Here is a 21,409-nt window from a genome sequence, read left to right as displayed (position 1 = left end):
CCAACTTCACCAAAACTGCCTCACCATGCATATATATGATTACCCAAAGCTCTGCATGCCCTTTCAGTTAAGTTATTATATCAGAGCTATCAGAGCTGCTATACAGAAGACATGTAGGCACATTTGCAAGTAATGATGTTAGAATTTTTTTTTCTCCAAATTCAGCATGTTCACTTGTCTGTTTTGAAAAACATCTCTTGGCATCTCACTGTCGCACATTTTTGGGTACATACCTAATTTCAGTGATGCCAGTAATACCCTTGTTTCAAGCAGAGACGCCTTCTATCAGGCAGATTATGAACGTCTGCGTGGGTTTGCGGTGTGTTTGAAGCACACAGCTCCACAGGTGATTTCCAGCTCAACTCAAGATAGATCATACATATTGTGCGAACATTTTGGGTGCTTTGTCTGTTTACACCAGATAGGTAGATCAGGTAGTCTCCACAGACCCTGATCATTACATATTTAGTAGCCTAGAGTTACATAAAGAGAGTGAAAGCAAAAGAAACAGCCTCAGTCTGCAGAATACTTATTTACTTATTTATAATTACTTTATGCTTGCTTCATACTTATATAAATACTTATTTCTGTGACGTGACACAGGTTGTGAATCTGAAAACACAAAAAATATTCTTCTTCTTTTTCCTCAGCTTTGTCCAGAGACAACATAAGTTTCCACCTGAGAGTGCTGATCATCACATGTTCCCATTATGTGTGCATGTGTGTCTATGTGTGTGTAATTTTGGCGCCATTAAGACAAGCGTGTTTGTGCATGTGACACTATCGAAGCAGTGTAATTGCGTGAGATCGCTCTAGTAAGTGTTTTTTTACCAAAAGGATTGTTTGGCTTGGCACCGATACAGATACGTATGTGTAGACTAATCACTCAGCCAGGCGATCAGTGGGCATATCCTGGCATTGTCCCGTTGAGTGTGTTTGATGGTGTCAGTCTGCAGGCTCCAAGTTGTGGACAGAAAGGCATTCTTTCCCTCTTTTTCTGAACCTGGCAAGGGGAGTGGACTTAAGAGAAAGCCTATGAAAGTTGGGTTGGGTTCAGTCTTTGCTATAAAACTGAGCTTCCAGTGGGGCTGAAATTCTTCTTAATTTAGCCAATGCTTGACCATCACATTACTTTATAATGTCCTGACTCTGCGAGGTCTTAACGTCGTGATTTGGGATAGTGTCTGCTGTTTCTGGAATCTGGAACCATGGAGGTAGGAGTACTTGGAGTTTATAGAAGTTAAAAAAAGGGGTTTTGAAGCAGGCCTAACATCGCACACAAAATAACATGATCTTTGTACATCAGACAATAAAGATATTAGTTTAAGCTGTGATGAAAATGAAAGCATATATATTTATGTGTTCCAGGAGTACATAAAGAGATATTTGCGAGGAATTTGGGTTTTCCTGCAGCTGACCTGTGAGTATTATATTGGAGAATATCCAGTCTCGTTTCTATCTTTACACCCAAAAAGTGACATATTCTTACAGACTATGCTACGTGCTTCATATGAAATCTCTTATAATTCTTCTTCAACACACATCGGCATATCTGTGTACTCTGTTTGTGTGTGTTCAGCTTGTGTAGCGAGCATGACAGGGAGATGCAGTCTGTTTGGACGACACCACGTTCACACATTCGATGGTGTTTTGTATGACTTTCCTGGAGACTGCAGCTATCTTCTGGCTGGGGACTGCAACCACCACTCCTTCACACTGCTGGGTGAGTCACGCTCAAATTCAATCAAAAGATTCAAAAAAGATTTGAATTCTAATAGTGTGCCAGGCTTATTTTGTGTAGTTTAGTGTGTAATGCGTCGTTGATGCAATATATTGGCTTTTGGAAACTGTTTACAAGTCATCTTCACTTTTAATTTTCTGTCTTGTTTGGCTAAGTCTGCCATGGTGGTGGTACAAAGTAGTAACAGTGTGTTCAAAATGTGCTTTGGATCTGCAGGCGACTTTCAAAATGGCAAAAGAACTGGAGTCACACTGTTTTTGGGGGATGTCTTTGAGTTGCACCTTTCTGTAGATGGACGGCTCTCACAAGGAGAAAAAAGGTAGCACGCTAGCGTTGTCATTCAGCATTAAGTTTGTGTGTATAAATATTGAAAGCTCCTCGCTAGTTTGCTTCTGCAGAAGCTTGATTTATGCTGTCTTTTCTTTCTAGGCTGTCACTGCCCTATGCATCTCACTCTGTGTTTGTGGGCTCAGAGCTCGGCTTTTACAAGCTCTGGAGTGAGGAGTTTGGCTTCACTGTCACCATTGATAATGCTGCCAACATCGCCTTGACCCTGACCAAACGCCATGCAAACCACACCTGCGGCCTCTGTGGCAACTTCAACTCTATGACTGCTGATGAATATACTGCTCAGGAAGGTATGTGCGTGCTATACAGTCCACAAGATGCAACTGTGAAAAGAGTGAAACTAGGGAGAGTTTATTATTACTGGAATAGAGGAAATGATTTGAGTCACCAGCACTCAGCAACAGGAAGAGGAACAACTGAGTACAGGAAAAGATAACAAAGTAAAAGAAAGCAAAAGACACAGTTGTGGTAGGATGAGATTAAGAACAAATCTGTCAACTTGTTTGTCTCTCTGTCTGTGCGTGCCTGTGTATTTTTCAGGATTCCTAACAGAGGACACTTATGACTTTGCAAATTCGTGGGCAGTAAAGGGAGCTGATCAGTCCTGTCAACGTGTGTCAAATCCATCAAAATCCTGTAACACAACAAAAGAAACTTCCACGGTGAGAGGATAGTTAAAACACACATGCACATGTTTAGATAGTAGGCGTGTCATGATATCTGATGTGTAGACACAAGTCATTAAATAAAAGCTTTGTGCATTTCTCCTCACAATAAAAAAGGTATTTTACAGTGGTTCACTTCCTAACAAAGCACCTTCTATGTGTTTATTATGCTCTAATTTCTCTTTGTTTTTGTTTCTTTTACTGTTAATATGCAATAGCTTATATTTTTTGCACACACATAAACTCATAAAGATTTGTAAATAAACATTTTTCTTTACAAACATATAATGTATATTTTAAAATCAGGTGGGTTTTGGAGTTAAAGTGCCAACTATAACCCACATTGTCTTTGGTTGATGTCCAAATACATATTATTAGTCCCATTTACTATTCTAGCTCTACTTTTAACTTTTACTGGTTACTTGTTATTCAGCATACAAGGCTGAAAACCAAGGGTGACAGAGCTTTTGCCACTGTGGCCACCAGACTGTGGAACTCTCTTCCTCAGAACTTAAGATCTGCAGACTCAGTGGTCACTTCTAAAAAACAACTAAAAACACATCTTTTTAGAATTGCATTTTGTTAACTTTTGTCTGTTTTTGTTTTATACCTTGTGAAGCACTTTGTGATTTTTTATCTAGAAATGTGCTATATAAATAAAAATTTACTTACTTACTTAATTTGACAAAGGTATAAATTGTGCTTAAATGTCTCATATTGTGTCAGATCTCTGACTTAAGATTTTAGAAAGACTTAGCATTTTTAATACATCTGTTCTTTTTTATAAAGGCATTTTGGCTTTCATACACAGTATTAAGGTTCAATATGCTCAAATGGGGACGACAGCCCAGTCTTTTTAAAAAAAAAACCGAACAGCTGGTAAGCGGACAGATCTGACAGGTGTGATTGCAGCTCTGTAGCCTGTGCAGTCTTTGTGGGTGAGCAGATATGAAATAAAAACAGTTGGATTTCGAAAGAACATTTTGCACATCTGAAACCCACATGTGAGAAAACTGTACAAATTTCATGTTAGTGTGAAACCATAGGATCCTATCAGCATCTCCTTCAGTTCAAAACTGATGAATATGTATTCTTTCACTTTTATTCAAAATCTCTGTTTCTATCATTATGATATTGCCATTTTCATAATTTTCACCTCCCAGATGTTAATCCAGTCTTCCTCTTTTTTTGGCATTTAACATTTTTTCTGATGAAGTTTCAGACATGGTTTCTATTTCCCATTTATTCAGCTGCACAGGTTGTTAGGCCTTATTTTCTGCCTGTTTGTGCTTATGTGTAGATTTTGTCCAGCTGCAGCGTGTTGCAGACCTCTAGTGTGTTTCTCCACTGCGCCCACTTGGTCTCTCCCGAACCATTCCTGTTGCTGTGTCAGGAGGAGGCCTGTCACTGTGATCAGACAGGGCCCGAAGATTGTTACTGCCCAATCCTGCTGGAGTATGCTCGCACATGCCACGCTCATGGGATACTTCTTCACGGCTGGTCGCAGGAAAGCCAGTGCTGTGAGTTTATTAGTTCTATAAAATTAACAGCAGGTTATAACATGACATGTATTATTTATATATGCTTTTCTTTTGTGTAAAGTCCCCAAATGTCCAATTGGCATGCAGTACAGTGAATGCACCAAGTCTTGCTCTACAACCTGCCATAGCCTCAACATCCAGGAGGTCTGCAAGGAAGAGTGTGTTGATGGCTGCACATGCCCTGGTAACCCGTCGCTCACGATATCTCTCTCCTGTCTCCGTCTTATTGTTTCTAGTAGTAACATGGCATGCATGTGTGTTTCAGCTGGCAAGGTTTTGGATGGTAATCGCTGTGTTGAAGTATCCCAGTGTTCCTGTGCGCACATGGGAAAACATTTTCCGCCAGGAGCCACAGTCTCTCAGGACTGCAACACCTGGTGAGAAAGCAGTGCAGGCGCAAATACAGATACACATATAAAATATGCTTCCTTCAAACAAATGTCTCTTTTGTGCAGTGTGTGTCGTCACGGTTCATGGGAATGCACCAATGAAGGCTGTCCTGGTGAGAGAGATGTACAGTAATACACACTCACTAATACTTTCGTTTGGGAAATAAAGTCCTCATTTCTGATGTCATATCCTTGTTGTTGGTGTGTAGGTGAATGCTTGGTTGTTGGCCAGTCTCACTTCAAGAGCTTTGACAACAAGTTCTTCACGTTTGCTGGCCACTGCCAGTATCTGCTGGCAAAGGACTGCTCACAAAATGAGTTTTCTATCATAATTGAAAATGTACAGGTAAAAGGATCTTTGGTTTTCAAAGCAAAATAAATTTGGAATTTGTTCTTACACTAACTACACAATTACACAAAGAATGACCCTGTTAGCGTTCTGTCACTCCCGTGTTGCCGGCTTTTCATCATTTACAGCATTTAGGTTGCTTTTTATCTTTCAGTGCGCTGATGATCAGGATGCTGTGTGCACACGCTCAGTGACTCTCAGTCTGCCCTCTCTGGAGGACATGACAGTCAAGCTGAAGCATGGAGGAATTGTTTCTGTTAACAGCATGGACATCCAGACCCCAATGCGTCATGGTATGCTACTTTAAAGTGCATTTAAATGACCTTTTATGCATATAAGATAAGTAAATATACCTATAAGATGGTTATCCATATATGAGAGAAGCACTCTGACAGATTTCAGAATGGCAATACACTGGCTCTAACAGCACAGCTCTGCTAAGTACTTGCGTGAGTTGTTCATTAATATTAACTTATTTTAACCAGCCAGTTTTCTATGTGTGTCATTTTACAGGCCGTTTATATATCCAGAGATCCATTCAGTCTTCAGTACGTGTAAAGTTTGGTGAGGACTTTCGTCTGGACTGGGATGGGCGGGGCCGTGTGCTTTTAAAGGTTGAAGAAGTTGTATATCTTAAAGATGTTTCCTTTCAATAACCCCTATATGAAAAGATGGGGGGAAAATCTATCTTGAATTCTGTCTGCCTCCACAGCTGGGTCCACAATGGGCGGGCCGGACCTGTGGACTGTGTGGTAACTACAATGGTAACCAAGGTGATGATTTTTTGACTGGTTCTGGGCTGGTTGAGGCTAGTCCTCACTCTTTTGGCCAGGCTTGGAGGATCAATGGAGACTGTGAATCCACTCAGAAATTTGAAACTGATCCATGTGCCGTTAACCCGAAAAGAGGTATATACACCCACACAGACAGACATCACTCCAGTAATGACTTAACACTAATCTTACGATACCTCGATACCAGTGCGCTTTGCAGAAGAGGCGTGTGCAGTGATGATGTCAGACGTGTTCAGTCCGTGCCACTTTCTGGTGAATCCGGGTCCATTCCAGCAGTTCTGTCGTTATGATGTGTGTGCGTGTGGGGACGGTGAGGAGTGCCTCTGCTCAGCTTTGTCCGCCTATGCAGCTGCCTGCTCAGCAAGAGGAGTGCTGCTCAACTGGAGGTCTCCTTCGCTCTGTGGTAACTTTTTTTGCATTGGACCTATTTACAGTTGATCACTCACTCACTCACACATGCACACACACACTCTCTTTCTGGCTCTTTCTGTGGTATATTTAGAATCATTCTGTATGCATTTTTTGTAGATCACTTCATTTTCTGTAATATTTTTAGATAATTTTACAAGTATGTCCTCTGCAGGATCTATGGTTTTCAGTTATGTTTATATTAGGGTCACCCTAAAATCTTGAGACTCTTCTGAATTTGAAGACCGCTTTGAATTACTGTCTTGTTGGAGACATCATGTTTTGTTTTTGTTTTTTCCAAGTTTTGGTTTCTTCACTATATTTGCAGAATTTTACTGGAAACTATTCTTCCTCTTCCCGTGCAATGTTTCCTGTGCCACTGTCTGCTACAGCAAGCAGAATATATCCTCCCCCATGTTGGCAAAATGTTTCTTTCTTCAAATGGTGCCGTTTCTTTCTCCTAATATATTTTTGTGGTTATTATGATTATTTAAGAACTAAATATGACTTAGTTTTTCACGGCTTGTAATTCTAAAACCACTAACTTTCAGACATTTGTGGATTATGTGAGAGTGCCATTTTTTTCTGATAATGTTTCCATTCAGACCCTGTTTGTGCATTAGTGCTGCACAGTTCAATAGTGCAATATCTCTAATGGGTTAGTGAGAATAAATGACTAATCCTCCCTGATATGGTGTTCACAGCGCTGGAGTGCACAGGAGGACAGGTCTATGAGGCATGTGGGAGTGTGTGTGACCGGACTTGTGGTTCTCTGTCTGGCGCTGAGGCTGGCTGTGGGGGGGAGAGGGTGTGTGAGGAGGGCTGTTTCTGTCCCACTGGAAAGTACCTGAGTTCCTCAGGTGAATGTGTGACGGCTGACCAGTGCACCTGCCTGCATGATGGACAACTCTACCAGCCTAATGATGTCTATGCAGATCACAACAGTATTTGGTCAGTGACTATGCATGCTTATGCAGAACTTTAAACAGCTGTTATGGTTTGCTGTTTTATCATTTTTGCCATCTTGTCTTTGCTTATGAGTGCAGCTACTGTGAGAAGGGCTCCATGCGGTGTAGCTCCACTGAAACGACTTCATTGCTCTCTGACCTCTTCTATGACGATGACCTAGCACCATCCAGAGGTATAACTGAGTGTTTCAGTTCCCGAACCTTTTTCATGATCATGGCTTGTATAAAACAAGCAGTTCTCATTTGACAGTTGAACCCTGAACAACTTGATTTTTGTCATGAAGCTTGCTTGATAGTTTATTTTTTAATTAATTAGTTTTTTTATGAATGCAGAGCGTCGGTCAACACAGTGCCCTCCTCCGCTCACTCGTGCAGAGTGTAATGCAGGAGAAAAGGGTCTGGAGTGTGCAAGAACCTGCCAAAATCTGGATCTGCCTTGTGTCAGTCTTGCCTGCATCCCCGGCTGCCTCTGTCCACCTGGCACTGTAGGTGGTTTGTTATGTTGTGTGCATGCTGTAGGTAACAAAGTGAACATATAAAGTGATTTGATTGATTAATCAAGCTGATTTCAGGTACGTCACCGCAGAGAATGCATTACACCGGAGCAGTGTCCCTGTTACCATAACAACAGGCCATATGCAACAGGACAGACCATCTCTGTGGATTGCAACACCTGGTAAAATGCTTGTTAATATATTTGTCCATTAAAGGAAATACCTCTACTGTGTTTGCTTAGCAGGTGTCCTGTTTTGCAGTGTGTGCAAGAACAGAAAGTGGCAATGCACGGAGAAAGTGTGTGATGGTGTGTGCCGCACCGTGGGGGAAGGGCATTACATCACTTTTGATGGCTTAAAGTACTCTTTCCCTGGCCTCTGTCAATATGTCCTAGTCCAGGTAAGAGACTGAGAAGCACTTCCAAAAAGGGTGCCAAAGTGAACTGCAGACTATGAAGTACATGCACTGATCTTTGTTAATCAGGTCCTGTCCTATCTTTCTCTACTTGCACATATCAATAGGATATGTGTAGTGGGGAAGACGGTTCCTTCAGGGTGCTGGTGGAAAACGAGGCCTGTGGAATTGTGGGACACCGCTGTGCAAAAGCTGTCACAATCTTCTACCAGGGAGGGTTAATAATAATGCAGCATGGAGAGGTAACACACAAACATTCATTTATACTGATTCACATTAACACATGAAACTTATTAAGTGATTTGTTGTATTAGTGCAAAGCCCAAATGGATTTATAATCTTGTAACATGTAAAAAAGTGTAAAACTTACTCTCGAGAGAGACTATTTACCCAATATGTTGTTAAAGTTAACTTACTCGAATATTTGTCTAAAGACCATTCATTCATTCACAAAATTCATTCTAGATGTTTGGCCTTTAAACATTATATTTATAATTTAGGCATTTCAACAGTACAATTATTAGTGGAGGCTGTGGCTCAAGAGGTCATCAGCAGGTCATCTACAAATCGGAAGACTGGTGATTTGAGCCCTGGCTGCTCCAGTATACATGCCAAAGTGTCCATGGACCCCGAGTTGCTCCCAATATATTCCAAGTGTGAGAGTTAGACAAAAAAAGCACTTAAACACAAAAAACAAGGTGAATGAGACATCTTGTCTAAAGAGCTTTGAGTGCTCAAGTACAGTAGAAACGTGCAGTTTGGTGCAAACCCACAAACTGCCTTGTATATTTCAGCAGTTAGATTCAACTAAAAGTTTTTTTTCTGTCTGATACATTTATAACTTGTGTCCTGCTTTACTTGGACACTCTGCAAACGGACTTCGTCAAGTTGTAAGCTTTTGAGACTTGACCTCTCAGTATCCCAAATGCACCTGTAATGATGACCTTTCTGTCTTTCAGGTGAAGATGAAGAGGCCGGTGCCACAGGGCTCACAGGTGGAGATTGTCCGATCTGGTCACTTTTACACTCTGCAGCTGGGGAAACACATTTCCCTCAGCTGGGATATGGGAACCCGCCTCCTGGTTCACATCTCACCTGAATACAGGGTACTGATGTATTATGACTAATTGTGACTGCTTGAATCTTTTTCATTTTAGTCATGATATAAAATATTAAATATTATTGCGTGTAGGGTCGGGTGTGCGGCTTGTGTGGTAACTTTGACGGGAATGTAAACAATGACTTGATGAGCAGTAACCACCAGCTGGAGGTGGATTCTTCACACTTTGGGAACTCCTGGAAGGTCATTCCCAGCTGTGCTGATCTCACAAAGGTAAAGTCTAGACTTAAAGGGCTGGCTTGCTGGAAAAATTTATGTTTTCTCTCTACTCATAACTAATGTTAGGGAAATCTGTTGATGTTTTGTGTGTCTAAAAGAAAAAATATATCAGTATCAGTAGCTTAAAAATCCTATATCGGATGGTCTCTAATATTTAGATCTATCTCTGAGCATTGTACTTCACCAGGACTGTTTGTGGGCTTACAGGACTGAAAATTAGATTTCTTTCAGTGTCAGTGTTATTCATTATATCCCACCGAGAAACATTAGAAATGTATTGAGATCACAGTGACTGATCTACTTGAAAATCTCTGCAGGCGACCAATTCACAGTAGTGTAAGGACTAAAATGAATAATTCGCATACATTTTTTATGTTATTACAATGAAGTCAAGTATGGTGAGACTTGCAGTTCATTGCAGTAGTGCACTGGCACAGAATAGATAGAGACATTCTACAATACATTCACAAAGAGATAAACAATGTCGCACCAATTTGCTGTTTTTATTTTTTTGTGTGTAGATACCTGCTCCTTGCACCGACAACATTGTCAAACTGGTAACAGTGGAGCAGTCGTGCCGTATCCTCACTGGTTCCCTCTTTAAAGAATGCAACAGTCAGGTGAGCAATTACAGGCAAACTTTAACTGATGAAGTGAGATGCTTTGACGGGTTTATACTCTTTACCCTCTACCTCTGCCTGTGTGTCTGTAGGTGGATGCAGAGCCTTATGTAGAGATGTGTGTGGAGGCAGCATGCTCGTGCCCATCAGTGGGTGACTGCCAGTGTTTCTGTGATGTTATTGCCGCCTATGCACAGGCTTGCTCAGAGAGTGGTGTATTCGTCAACTGGAGATCAAATGATCTTTGCCGTGAGTATGAAGAATTCATTATGACATAAAAAACACAAGTCATAACTGCTTGACCCAGCTAACAAAAATAATTGAAGTCCCATCTAGTCGCATCTAGTTTTTTGTGCTAAAAGTCATGATTTTACTCCGAATATCAGAATGCAGATTGCACATTTTATCAGTAGTCTAATATTACAATTATTATAAAGTTATCAAATGCAGAATAATCTTTTTTTTGTAGCTAAGTGAAATGACTGAAATGTGCATGCTACAATGTTCTGATTCCTTAGCACTGAGCTGTGAGGAGCTGAATCCTAGAATCCCAGGTGTAGGGGAGGAGTTATGCCAGTGGAGATACAATACCTGTGGTCCTGCCTGTCCAGTCACCTGCCAACATCCAGATCCCCTCCAGTGTTCGCTCACATGTGTGGAAGGCTGCCATGCCTACTGCCCTCCAGGTATCAACAAATACTAACCGAATGCTTTCAGGATTTATATACTGCACGAATATAACGGGACAAAAATATAATTATTGTGGGGATTTTTACACTGACTTTGATGTTCTTAGGACAACTCCTGGATGAGGTGGCCATGCGATGTGTTGAACCCTCTCATTGTCAGGTGTGTATGCATGAGGGTCAAAGAATCTCCCATGGGAACAAGGTCATCCTGAATCACAATGACCCCGACCAGTGCAGGATATGGTAATACTTCATCACAACATTCCCTTATGAGTTTGAATATTTCGGTTCTCTGCTTCTCACCAGGCTTGGCTTACATAGAACCGAGGTTACCCTGGTAACCAAATGTTTGGTGATGAATGCTTTGCAATTATATCTCATGATGCTTTGTTTTTCTTTACTATAGTCATTGTGACAACAACACATTAAGCTGTGAAGCGTGTGCCTCTTCCACCATGTTCACAACTCCCACACCGACGCCCACCTATGGCACCTTCACAACAATTCCCTTCACCACGTTGATGCCTGAGGGCACGTGTGACCGTGCCATGGATCTAGCATTCTTGCTGGATGGATCAGAAGCTCTGACTGAAGATGAATTTGAGGCTGCAAAACAGTTCATACTTGGGGTGGTTGAACGATTCCGCATGGGCTCAGCTCACACTCGAGCAACAGTGCTACTCTACCACTCTGGAGTCAAAACATATGATCTGCAGGTAGTTAAACACTGCACGTGTGTGTGACTCAGCAAGTGGGTATTTTTGCACAAAATATGGAATATCTGCAAAATCTGTCTGTAAGGAGTTTAATTTTCATGTGTTCATGAGTTTTGGTTGTGTTGATACAGAAACATGTGATACACATGTTTGTGTAGGCGTTCTAACTATCAGTAATTCATGTTTGAGTAAAATAAGAATGAAAAAGATTTTAAAGTGTTATTTCTGCTGTAATCAATCCAGTCCGAGTTAATATACTAAAACAAACATAAATTTGTACATACAGCTATTTAAATTCAGCAAAATAGTGGAAACTAAAATGCAACAGGAAGCAAGTGGATGTAGCACGGCTTGAATAATACTGATGACTAATCAAGCTTGGTAAAAAGCAGCTTTTTTGGCTCACTGAAACTGATTCATAGTAAAAGTCTACACGTGAATAATTGATCTACTATTTTTTCCTCCCTCTCTTATGCCTCTAGGTTCAGAAGTGGATATTTAAGAAGACTGTGCGTGAGCTTCATTACACAGGAGGAGATGCCGCTTTTATGGATGAGGCTGTCAAATATCTGGCTATCAACATCTATGACAAGAACAAGCGTGAGAACGCTGGCCGCGTTGCCATTATTTTGGCTGCTAGTCCTAACCCTCGCCCTATCCGTTCCATTGTGAAGATGCTCCGCAAGAAGGCCATCACCACCCTGACAGTGGCACTGGGTCCTGGGGTAGATATGTCACAAATTACTGAAATCTCCAAGGCCAATCCTGATAACAGGGCCTATGTGCTGAGCAGCACAGGTGAGCTGCCTGATCGGCTGCTGGAGCTGACAGATTACCTCTGCACCTTGGGAATGGAGCCTGAGGTGGTGAAACCTCCAGCACCAAAGACCACAGTGGGTAAACCTCACAAGACCACGACCACCACTTCCCCAGTTCTTCATCTGGAGACAAAACCCACACGGCGCCTCCCCAACACTCCTGAAGCTACAGCACCGTCTGGCCTATCGCCCACTACCACATCGCCATCTGTTCTTTCTCCAACCAAAGATGTAACATTTATCATAGAAGGCTCTGATGCTGTTGGTGAAGTAAACTTTAACAAGTCGCTCCTCTTCCTGGAGGAAGTTATCACAAAACTGACAGAGGAGGAGGAGTTGATTCGCATCACTGTGATCCAATACTCAGTGACAGTCACTGTGGAGATCAGTCGGTGGGAGATAAGGCAGCATAGAACCCGCCTGCTGCAACGCCTGAGGGAGGTTCGTTGGAGGGGTGGTAGTAAGACAAACACTGGAGCAGCTATCACTACCACTTTTCAAGAAATGGCTACGGTCCAGCCTTCTCTTCATCCAACCCCACCTCAGCTGGTTTTCCTTGTGACAGAAAACCCACCCACTGACACAGTAACACGCCCACCATCTACCAGCGTCCAGACTCATGTGTATCCCATTGGTGTTGGACCAAAGATACAAGAAACGGACTTGATTCAGTTCAGTTTTCCTCAGCGTCCATTAATGGTGGAGGACTACAGCCATCTGTCTAGCGTGGTCCACCGCATAGTCAACATCACACGCACCACAGTCAGACCCCGCTCACCAACACTGCCACCACTAGTTGTCCCAACACATGCCAGCTTGCCAGTCTCAGGTACCATAACAGAAATGTTTATTCTCATCAAACAATCCTCAGGGAGTTCTTAGTCTATATTAACTTGGAATCTTATATTTGCACAGTGCCGTGTAAGAAGCCTCTGGATGTGCTGTTCCTGCTGAAGTCTGGAGGGCAGCTTGAGGACATGAAGACATTTGTTAAAGCTTTTATCAGTAATGCTGACATAGGTAGGTATGATGCAGCTCTTATATGCAGATGTTTCTCACTGATGTGTTATTATTAATTTAGTTTGCAATCACTCTGTTTTTAGCAGGGGGTTTTTTCTTCAGAAATCCAGCATGTTTAAGGGGCAAATAGGCTCTAAGAAAAATATTGAAGTATGTCTTTTCCCCCAACTGATATTTACCAGATTTCCATGAGAACAATACAGTTACTAAACTGTTTTTAGTTTATTCGTGTTAGATCAAATAATATATTTTTTAACATTATTGACCTTGAAAGAACAATATTACTCATGTTTAAATTATTAAAGAAGCACCTTTCTACAGTGAGTTCTGTGTTTGTATGTGTGCAGGGCTCAGTGGCACTCTTGTGAGTGTTGTTCAGTATGGAGACACCAACACAGCAGAATTCCTATGGAGTGATCAACAGAGCAAATCAGACCTCCTGAGGATGGTGGAGAGAATTACTACAAGGACTCCTGCAGCCCCTAAACTAGGTAAAGGAACTTGCTTAAACTAATATGCGCACATATTTAGACAGATGCACAATCACATGCAGTCATTTTTCTCACTTTTTGCAGGGTCTGCATTGAGATTTGCTGTGCAGACATCCATCTCACCAATCAGTGGTGGAAGAGTTGGTGTAGCCAAGGCTGTGGTGATGCTGGTGATGGACAAATCAACTGATGATGTTGGGGAAGCAGCTAATGAGGCACTGGCAGCAGGTAATTAAATCATCATTAAGACACTGGATACAGCAGTAAAAACTTCAGTTGGTATGTTTCCATCCTTCATCTTCCTCTGTCATAGCTGCGGTGTAGCTTCACTGATAAGATTATCTTCCCTCAGGTGTATCAGTGTTCCCAATTGGGATTGGACCAGACTATAACAAGAGTGAACTTGGTGTGCTTGGTCGCCAGGGCAACCAAGACAACACTCTCCATCTGAACAGCATGGATCAGTTAATGATGTTGCTGACTCTGGACAGGAGTTACACAGAGAGAATCTGCAGAGGTGCTTACAGGCATAGACACATACAGTAAATCTTCATTACATAGTGATGATAGAAATTGACAGTAATGGAAATGTTATGTACTCTGTTATATATATTTTATTTTTATTTATTTATTTATTTATTTTTTACATTTTTTAGCTGGTCCACCAGGAGTGTGTGTTGATGATAATGGAAATGAGAGAAAGGTGAGTACTGTCTGCTAGATACAACATTAATATAACCTTTTACAAGATTTACTTGTAGCAAATTGTGCATCTCTCTCTACGTGCCTTAGCCTGGTGAGTCATGGCTGCTGGAGGATGGCTGTCACTCCCTCCTCTGCCACCCCAGTGGGGCAGTGACAGTACAGAATCACAAAGTCAGCTGTGACAGATTGGAGCCGCCAGCCTGCAGAAACAACATGCCACCTGTTAAAGTCCAGGAGACTTGCAACTGCCACTGGGAATGCCCTTGTACGTACATCCAAAGGATCCAATAGCCTCTTAGGTCTAGTCCATCTATATAAAGTGTGGACTATTTGTGTACTTGCTGTTAACAATGAATGCTGGGAGCTAACATTCCTTTCTATTTATACTAACTGTTAATAGAGCACAAGATTCTGGCTCCTGTACAAACACATGTTTTTCCTCCTGCCTCAAATGTATTGACAGGCATGTGTATGGGCAGCTCCACCAACCATGTAGTGAGGTTTGATGGCCTGGCACTTAGGCTGGATGGGGAGGGTTTGTGCTCCTATACACTTCTCACTGTCAGCAGAGGCTCCAGTGAAGGGTCAGAGGTCAAACTCCACACTGGACCTTGCCAAGACTCGGCAAACTACCACCAAGTCTGCATGAAAGCCATGGAGGTGATCCATGGCTCATATAAGGTGCTGCTGAAGGATGACATGACGGTAAGATATATGATATATGTTATATTTAAGATGTCTGCACTAACTGTATATGTAAGGATTTGCTCATTTATTTTGCATATGTTTATTTGAGCAGGCCATGATTGGAGAGGAAGAGCTTGCACTGCCGTGGCGGCACTCTGGCATTGAGCTGGTGCGTTATGGCGGAGTGATGCTGCAGCTGAAATCAGATCATGGCTACGTTCTGAATTTCACGCCTCAGAGCAATGAGTTTACCATCACATTACTCAGCTCCACTACGATGGGGCACACTGCTGGACTCTGCGGTAACTTATATAAAGACCCCACTTGTTCAAATATATGACAAAAGTCAGCATGTCTCACCCAGTGGCTTTCTGTATTTGTCTTTTTATTCTGATAACTGCCCCAAATATTGTTTTATCAGGTGGCTGTGGGGAGGAGAAGGTGAATGTCCTTTCTTTACGCAATGGCACCTCGACCACCGACCAGCCAGCTTTCATCTTAGACTGGACTGTGGCTGTAGATCACGGTGTGTGCCTGCCAAGACGGAAGGCGGTGTGTGCGTCTGGAGCGGCGATGGGATGTCAAGCTCTACGTTCTGAGGTGTTCGAACCATGCCACGCATTTATTCCCGTTCAGGTTTTCCTCACCAAGTGTGAAGAGCAGGCATGTGAGGAGTCAGATGTGTGCGAGCTCATTTCAGCCTATGCACGCCTCTGTAGACAAAGAGGTGTGTGTGTGGACTGGAGGAGCCCTCACCTCTGCCGTGAGTAATTTTCGGAATTGCAGATGAGTTTATCTTCCACTCCAGTGAAAACATTTTAACACCTGTGCCTAGATCTAAACTTAACTCTGTTCTGTGCTGCAGCGTTACAGTGCCCGAGTTCCATGGAATATGATGCATGTCGGACAGGGTGCGTGGAGGACTGTGGTAGCATACAGTCGTTGCCAGGCGACTGGTCGGTTGCTAGGAGTAACGAGTCATCGTGTATGGACACACCAACTGAAGGCTGTTTCTGTGCTGAAGGCACAGTTTTGCATCACGGACGGTGTATACCACCAGAAGCATGTGGACAGTGTGTTGACCATCATGGGCACAAGTACACGGTGAGATTCAAAACAAGAAAAGTGTGACTGAATCTGTTTGGAAGCAGTGAAGCAAAATCAAGTTCTTAGTTAAAAAAATAAACATGTTGCTGGAATACTATCAGGCAAACATTTAGAGAACAGGTTAGAGAATAAAATGTGATTTGATTGCCCTCTAGTGTTTATTTCTAATATGACCAACTTCACACCATGAGCCTGGTTTTGTCTGTGTTTGTACAGTATATGCAGAGTTGGGTACCAGAAGAGAACCCATGTTTGATTTGCATGTGTTTGGATCAGCAACGGATCAACTGCACTGACCGGCCCTGCAACGATGTCAGAAGTCAGAAACCCTTCTGTTGCTCCTTATTTTGCTCTTTGCATCTGTTTTTGTAGTGTTGCTAAAGAAGAAAAAAAACTGCCATCTTTTTTAAATTAATCGTGTGTATCTGTTTGTAGCTCCAGTGTGCGGACCTTGTGAGGTCCTGAGAAAGAAGACAGAGTCCAAGTGCTGCCCAGAGTATGAGTGTGGTATGTAAAAAAGGATAGTCTCTATTTGCAACGAGGAGCAGCTTTATTATACTGTGTGGGCAGTCACTCACTAGTTATTAAATTATTATGGTCCAAATAGCTCAACATTAACTTCTAATAACTAATAACATAGTTACTCCTAATTCATTCCCCAGTATCTATCCTCATTTTTTATACTTTGTTGCATAGTGTTACCAAATGTATATCATGTGTCCCACTTGCAACACACTGAGCCATGCTGTCACTTTCCAGTTTGTGATCTAGTGAGCTGTGACCTGCCTGAGGTTCCCCGCTGTGAGGACGGTCAGACTGTGGTCCTGAAAAACCCTGGGGAATGTCAGCCTATACACGAGTGTGGTAAGTCATTAATACATTCTCTATGATGCTCCGGCCTCACCGGCAAACACACACGTAATCATGAAACAGAGCGCACGTTGACACAGCTCTATTCACCCCTTTTTCTGTCTCAGTGTGCAAAAAGGAAGAGTGTCCTCTTCAAGCTCCCCCCAATTGTCCACCACATCGCCATCTGTCGGTGAGAAAGACAAAGTGCTGTGACGTGTTTGAATGTGACTGCAGCTGCCAAAACTCCACCCACACCTGTCCCACTGGGTTCATCACGTCCTCCACTACCAACGATTGTGGGTGCACAGAAACCAACTGCCTGCCAGACAAGGTGAGTGTATTTTTGGATTCATATCTGAGTGCAATATGTTTGTTGTTTGTCCTGTTAGCTTTATGTCCTCTGTGTCTCTAGGTGTGTGTGGTTGGTGGAGTGGTTCACTCAGTGGGGAGTGAATGGGAGCAAGGTTGCGAGAAGTGCATCTGTACCGAGCTGCAGGACAAAGACACGTCTCTCCATGTTGCACAGTGCAAACCGCCTGTTTGTGACCGGGCCTGTCCTCTGGTGAGATTCACAGAGACACCAAAGACGCACATTTAGCTTATGCTTCTAAAGTGATACATTCCTGTATATATTTAATATGTATTTCAGGGCTCAACATACACTTCATCAGAAGGAGAGTGCTGTGGAAAGTGCACACCAACCAGCTGTGTGGAGTCAGAGGGAGAGATGCGAGGGGACACACTTATCAGTGGAAAGCTTAGACAAGTATGTATGTGTAGAAATCAGACATGCCTGAAGGATATGTGCAAATAATTATTGCTGCATAATTATGAATCTCAAAGTGTTTGAGTCAGTGAGGGACAAGAGGTCACTCAGCAAACTGCTCTCCATCACTGACAACCCATTACACCAACTCCAGCCCACTAGAGAGCCAGCAGAGCTCCTTCTCCGTCAGACTTATTAAACCCGACTGCCATAAAGAATGCTTCAGGAAATCCATCCTGCTATTCTCTACAAAGCTGTACAACACGTCTCCTTTTTGTACCACTATCAAACCTCCTAGTGTACATGTTATTCATTAATGCTATTTGGAGTATTTGCCCTACTGCAAAATCTAAGTCTTATTTTTTGTCGTTTCTTTCACTTTATTTTTTATTGTCTTATTTTTTCACTGCTGGATATAAATTTATTACTACCTCACATAAGAAGGCATTCATCTTTCTATCGATCTAATTCTCATCTCTGTGTCGTCTTTAGGTGGGTGACAGATGGAAGTCTCCAGATAATAAATGCGTCTTACATCAGTGCATAAAAGTCAGAGATGAGGTGTTCATCTCTGCTTCAAATGTCAGCTGCTCGATTACGGATACTCCATCCTGCCCATTGGGGACTGAGTTACGCTGTGACACCGAGGACTGCTGCCCCCGCTGCCACTGTGGTAAACACATATACATACACACATAGACATACTCAGGAGGCACACAGACAATCCAGTGCACCGGGTTAGGAAACTGCCCTTCAACTCGCAAGCGATGCATGAATCATCAAGCTTGCATTCATCTAACTTTCCCTTCAGTCAAATCATCCACACAGTGTTTTCATAACAACTTGCAGTTGCAGTCTATGTCCAACAGATGACTCTGGTGTCATCCCAGAGATTGTTATCCTGATCTGACCTTACACAAACTGGGGATTGAATTACTTTTTAACAAACGACTGTGGAAATTATTTGTGCTTTTCTCTCTGCAGCTCCTGTGAACGCCTGTGTTCTCAACCACACGCTAATAGGGGTAAGTCATTGAGAGAAGTAGCAGCTGCCTTGGTATAAAAAAGACATTTGGAAATGATGTTTTATTTTGATATACTGTATGTGTGTTTGTACAGGCAGGGGAGCAGCTGATGGTTGATGCGTGTACACGCTGTCAGTGTAGGGTGGTGGATGGTCCAATCAGGAAATATGAACTGTCCTGCAGGAAAACAAGTTGTCCCTCTTGCCCCATGGTAGGCATCCTCAAATTATTTTGTCTGTTTTAACTCTTGTCATTTCTCATCCTCATCATAACTGATTAATACAATCACAAATCCACATTCCTTAATTGTCTGTTCGCATTCCTTCCCTGCTCATCATTAAACTGTAGCCACATCATCTTTCCATGATTCACTTTATTCACAAAGGTAAATAAGATGTTTTTTATTTAGAAAAAAAAATCCAGGTATCTTAAGTCTTTGTATTTACAGTAGTAAACTCCCGATGTCTTCTTGCCTTAATGGACACTTAAAACTACCCTCCACATTTTTAGGGGTACACTTTGGAGAAGGAGGAAGGTACTTGCTGTGGTCGATGTGCTCCCACCGCCTGCTTCGTTCAACAACCAGATGGAAAACTCATCAGTGTGAAAGTAAGTCCTATGCAAACAAGATGATACCACGCTCATGAACTTCTGTTGTCTATTCTATGCAATGCTATAGCTTATAATACTCTTTCATGCCAGTCGTACTGTTCGCGGCTACATACTGTAAGAATGAATCGTGTTCTTTCAGGTCAATACGACGAGCGAGGATGGTTGCACCTCATATACATGTGGTCTGAATAATGAAGGAAATCTTGTGCTGCAGACCAAAGTGACAGCCTGCCCGTCTTTTAATCGCCAAGCTTGCTTAGACCAAGGGGTAAAGCTCTCATTGAGCGCACGGAAATGCCTTATCTATACTTTTTCTCCCAGGAATTTATGATAACATTGTCTCTCCTGTTTTTACTTTTCCAGGGAAAAGTCAGTCAAATTGGAACAACCTGCTGCGAGATGTGTGAGTTGAACTGTTCCCTTTGCAAGAGCAGTAAATTATCTTTTTTTTTTTTTTAGATTATTTGGATCTTAACAATAGTGTGTGTGTGTGTAAAGGTACGGAGCCAGAGTGCCGAAAGACAGTGGGAAGGCTCGACTACATCAAGGTGGATGACTGCCAATCAGAGCACCAGATAGACCTGTACTACTGTGAGGTAAGATACACAGACACACACACGCACACACACATTTAAGAATGATTAAATCTTTTCCCCTGTAGGATTAACCTGCAAATTTGAGTGAAATCATAACACTGTCCCTCACCATCCTGTCCTTTCTGTCTCCCTGTTGTTATGTGTACCCTTCCATCTGTCTGTCTTTCTGTCTGCCAGGGCAAATGTCGCAGCAAGTCCATGTACTCCCTGCAGAGGGCTGCTGTGGAGCAGGAGTGCGTTTGCTGCGCTGCAGTAGAGACAGAGCCTCTGAGCGTTCCTGTCATGTGTGCCAATGGCACTCGTAGCCACCACAATATTCTGTCTGTCACCAAATGTGACTGTCTGTCCAGACACTGCACCTAGAGAGTGGAAAAAAAAGAATAGAAGACAGAGATTATAAAGGTTGATGCTTTGCGTGTATCCAAGAAAATGTAGCAGTATATATATATAAAAAAACTACCTTGACAAATAGCAATAAAACAAACTTACCTGTTTCTGTAAGCATCACCTTTTGTGTGTTGTTGTAATTTGATTATTTCTGTTGAAATGTATTCATAAAAACTACTGTTTGTTAAATGTTTGTATATAAACATGTGACATATACTCTTTCACAGCGTTGCAGAATCAGTTTAATACAATTTAAGTGCGAATCCAGAAACACCATGTTGCTCAAAAAGTGTAAATTTTACACTTGGGTTTATTTGATTCGATTTCATTCAGCGCTACTGTGTCTTTACTGAGTTGCATGAAACTAGTGAGGGATTGGACAGTGAGATACAAAAATAAAACCACTTTTCATTACATTGCTCTTTAAAAACTCCCCCAAAATACATGCGTTACATAAAATTCCTGTGACTGACTACACATCAGTATAACAAGGACATAATAATAAAAGTATTACAACAAATAATGCTTAGAACACTATGTAATGTACTCAAGGGAGCCAGTTTTGCTTTTATTTTCAATAGCAGGAAACTGCATTTTTATGGCTTTTTTTTGGATCTTTTACATCACCACTGCAGGTAGCTGGAGCAGGACAGTTAAAGTCAAAATAAGTGCTAGTATAAGTTTTTTATTTAAAATATTTTGTATTATCACTACTACATATGGCATTATTTTGACATTTTTTTCAGTGTCATCTCAGAGCCTACCGGTAGCCGAGGTTCAGTTTCAAGGGTCACTTGTAAACCCTTTTCCTCTTAGCTTACAAACACACACAGCTACACACACACTCACACACCCCTCTTGTATCCA

At 42.1% G+C, this 21,409-nt stretch overlaps 1 protein-coding gene across 1 annotated transcript; it reads left to right on the top strand.

Moving 5' to 3' along the window:
* The first annotated feature begins 1,122 nt into the window (after window positions 1-1,122).
* Window positions 1,123-20,662, top strand: vwf (von Willebrand factor). Its single transcript, XM_063479728.1, has 53 exons — window positions 1,123-1,214; window positions 1,369-1,420; window positions 1,580-1,723; window positions 1,958-2,060; window positions 2,171-2,379; window positions 2,630-2,751; window positions 4,055-4,274; window positions 4,357-4,479; window positions 4,561-4,672; window positions 4,751-4,797; window positions 4,894-5,030; window positions 5,188-5,326; window positions 5,547-5,647; window positions 5,746-5,941; window positions 6,015-6,230; window positions 6,940-7,186; window positions 7,282-7,376; window positions 7,537-7,688; window positions 7,776-7,879; window positions 7,959-8,097; window positions 8,220-8,354; window positions 9,072-9,218; window positions 9,305-9,445; window positions 9,973-10,071; window positions 10,164-10,320; window positions 10,590-10,757; window positions 10,868-11,003; window positions 11,167-11,476; window positions 11,959-13,123; window positions 13,210-13,314; window positions 13,662-13,805; window positions 13,890-14,033; window positions 14,158-14,322; window positions 14,462-14,508; window positions 14,598-14,775; window positions 14,974-15,215; window positions 15,310-15,499; window positions 15,619-15,960; window positions 16,063-16,301; window positions 16,521-16,623; window positions 16,740-16,811; window positions 17,064-17,168; window positions 17,282-17,487; window positions 17,569-17,718; window positions 17,806-17,922; window positions 18,415-18,595; window positions 18,907-18,947; window positions 19,042-19,158; window positions 19,458-19,556; window positions 19,699-19,827; window positions 19,923-19,962; window positions 20,058-20,155; window positions 20,333-20,662. Exons 1-53 carry the CDS (start codon window positions 1,209-1,211, stop codon window positions 20,516-20,518), a joined length of 8,562 nt encoding a protein of 2,853 aa, XP_063335798.1. The 5' UTR covers window positions 1,123-1,208; the 3' UTR covers window positions 20,519-20,662.
* The last annotated feature ends 747 nt before the right edge of the window (window positions 20,663-21,409 follow it).

The sequence above is a fragment of the Pelmatolapia mariae genome, linkage group LG7 (assembly GCF_036321145.2).
Source record: "Pelmatolapia mariae isolate MD_Pm_ZW linkage group LG7, Pm_UMD_F_2, whole genome shotgun sequence".
NCBI lineage: Eukaryota > Metazoa > Chordata > Actinopteri > Cichliformes > Cichlidae > Pelmatolapia > Pelmatolapia mariae.
Note: the sequence above shows the minus strand (reverse complement) of the source record. Positions and strands in the feature narration are given on the sequence as shown.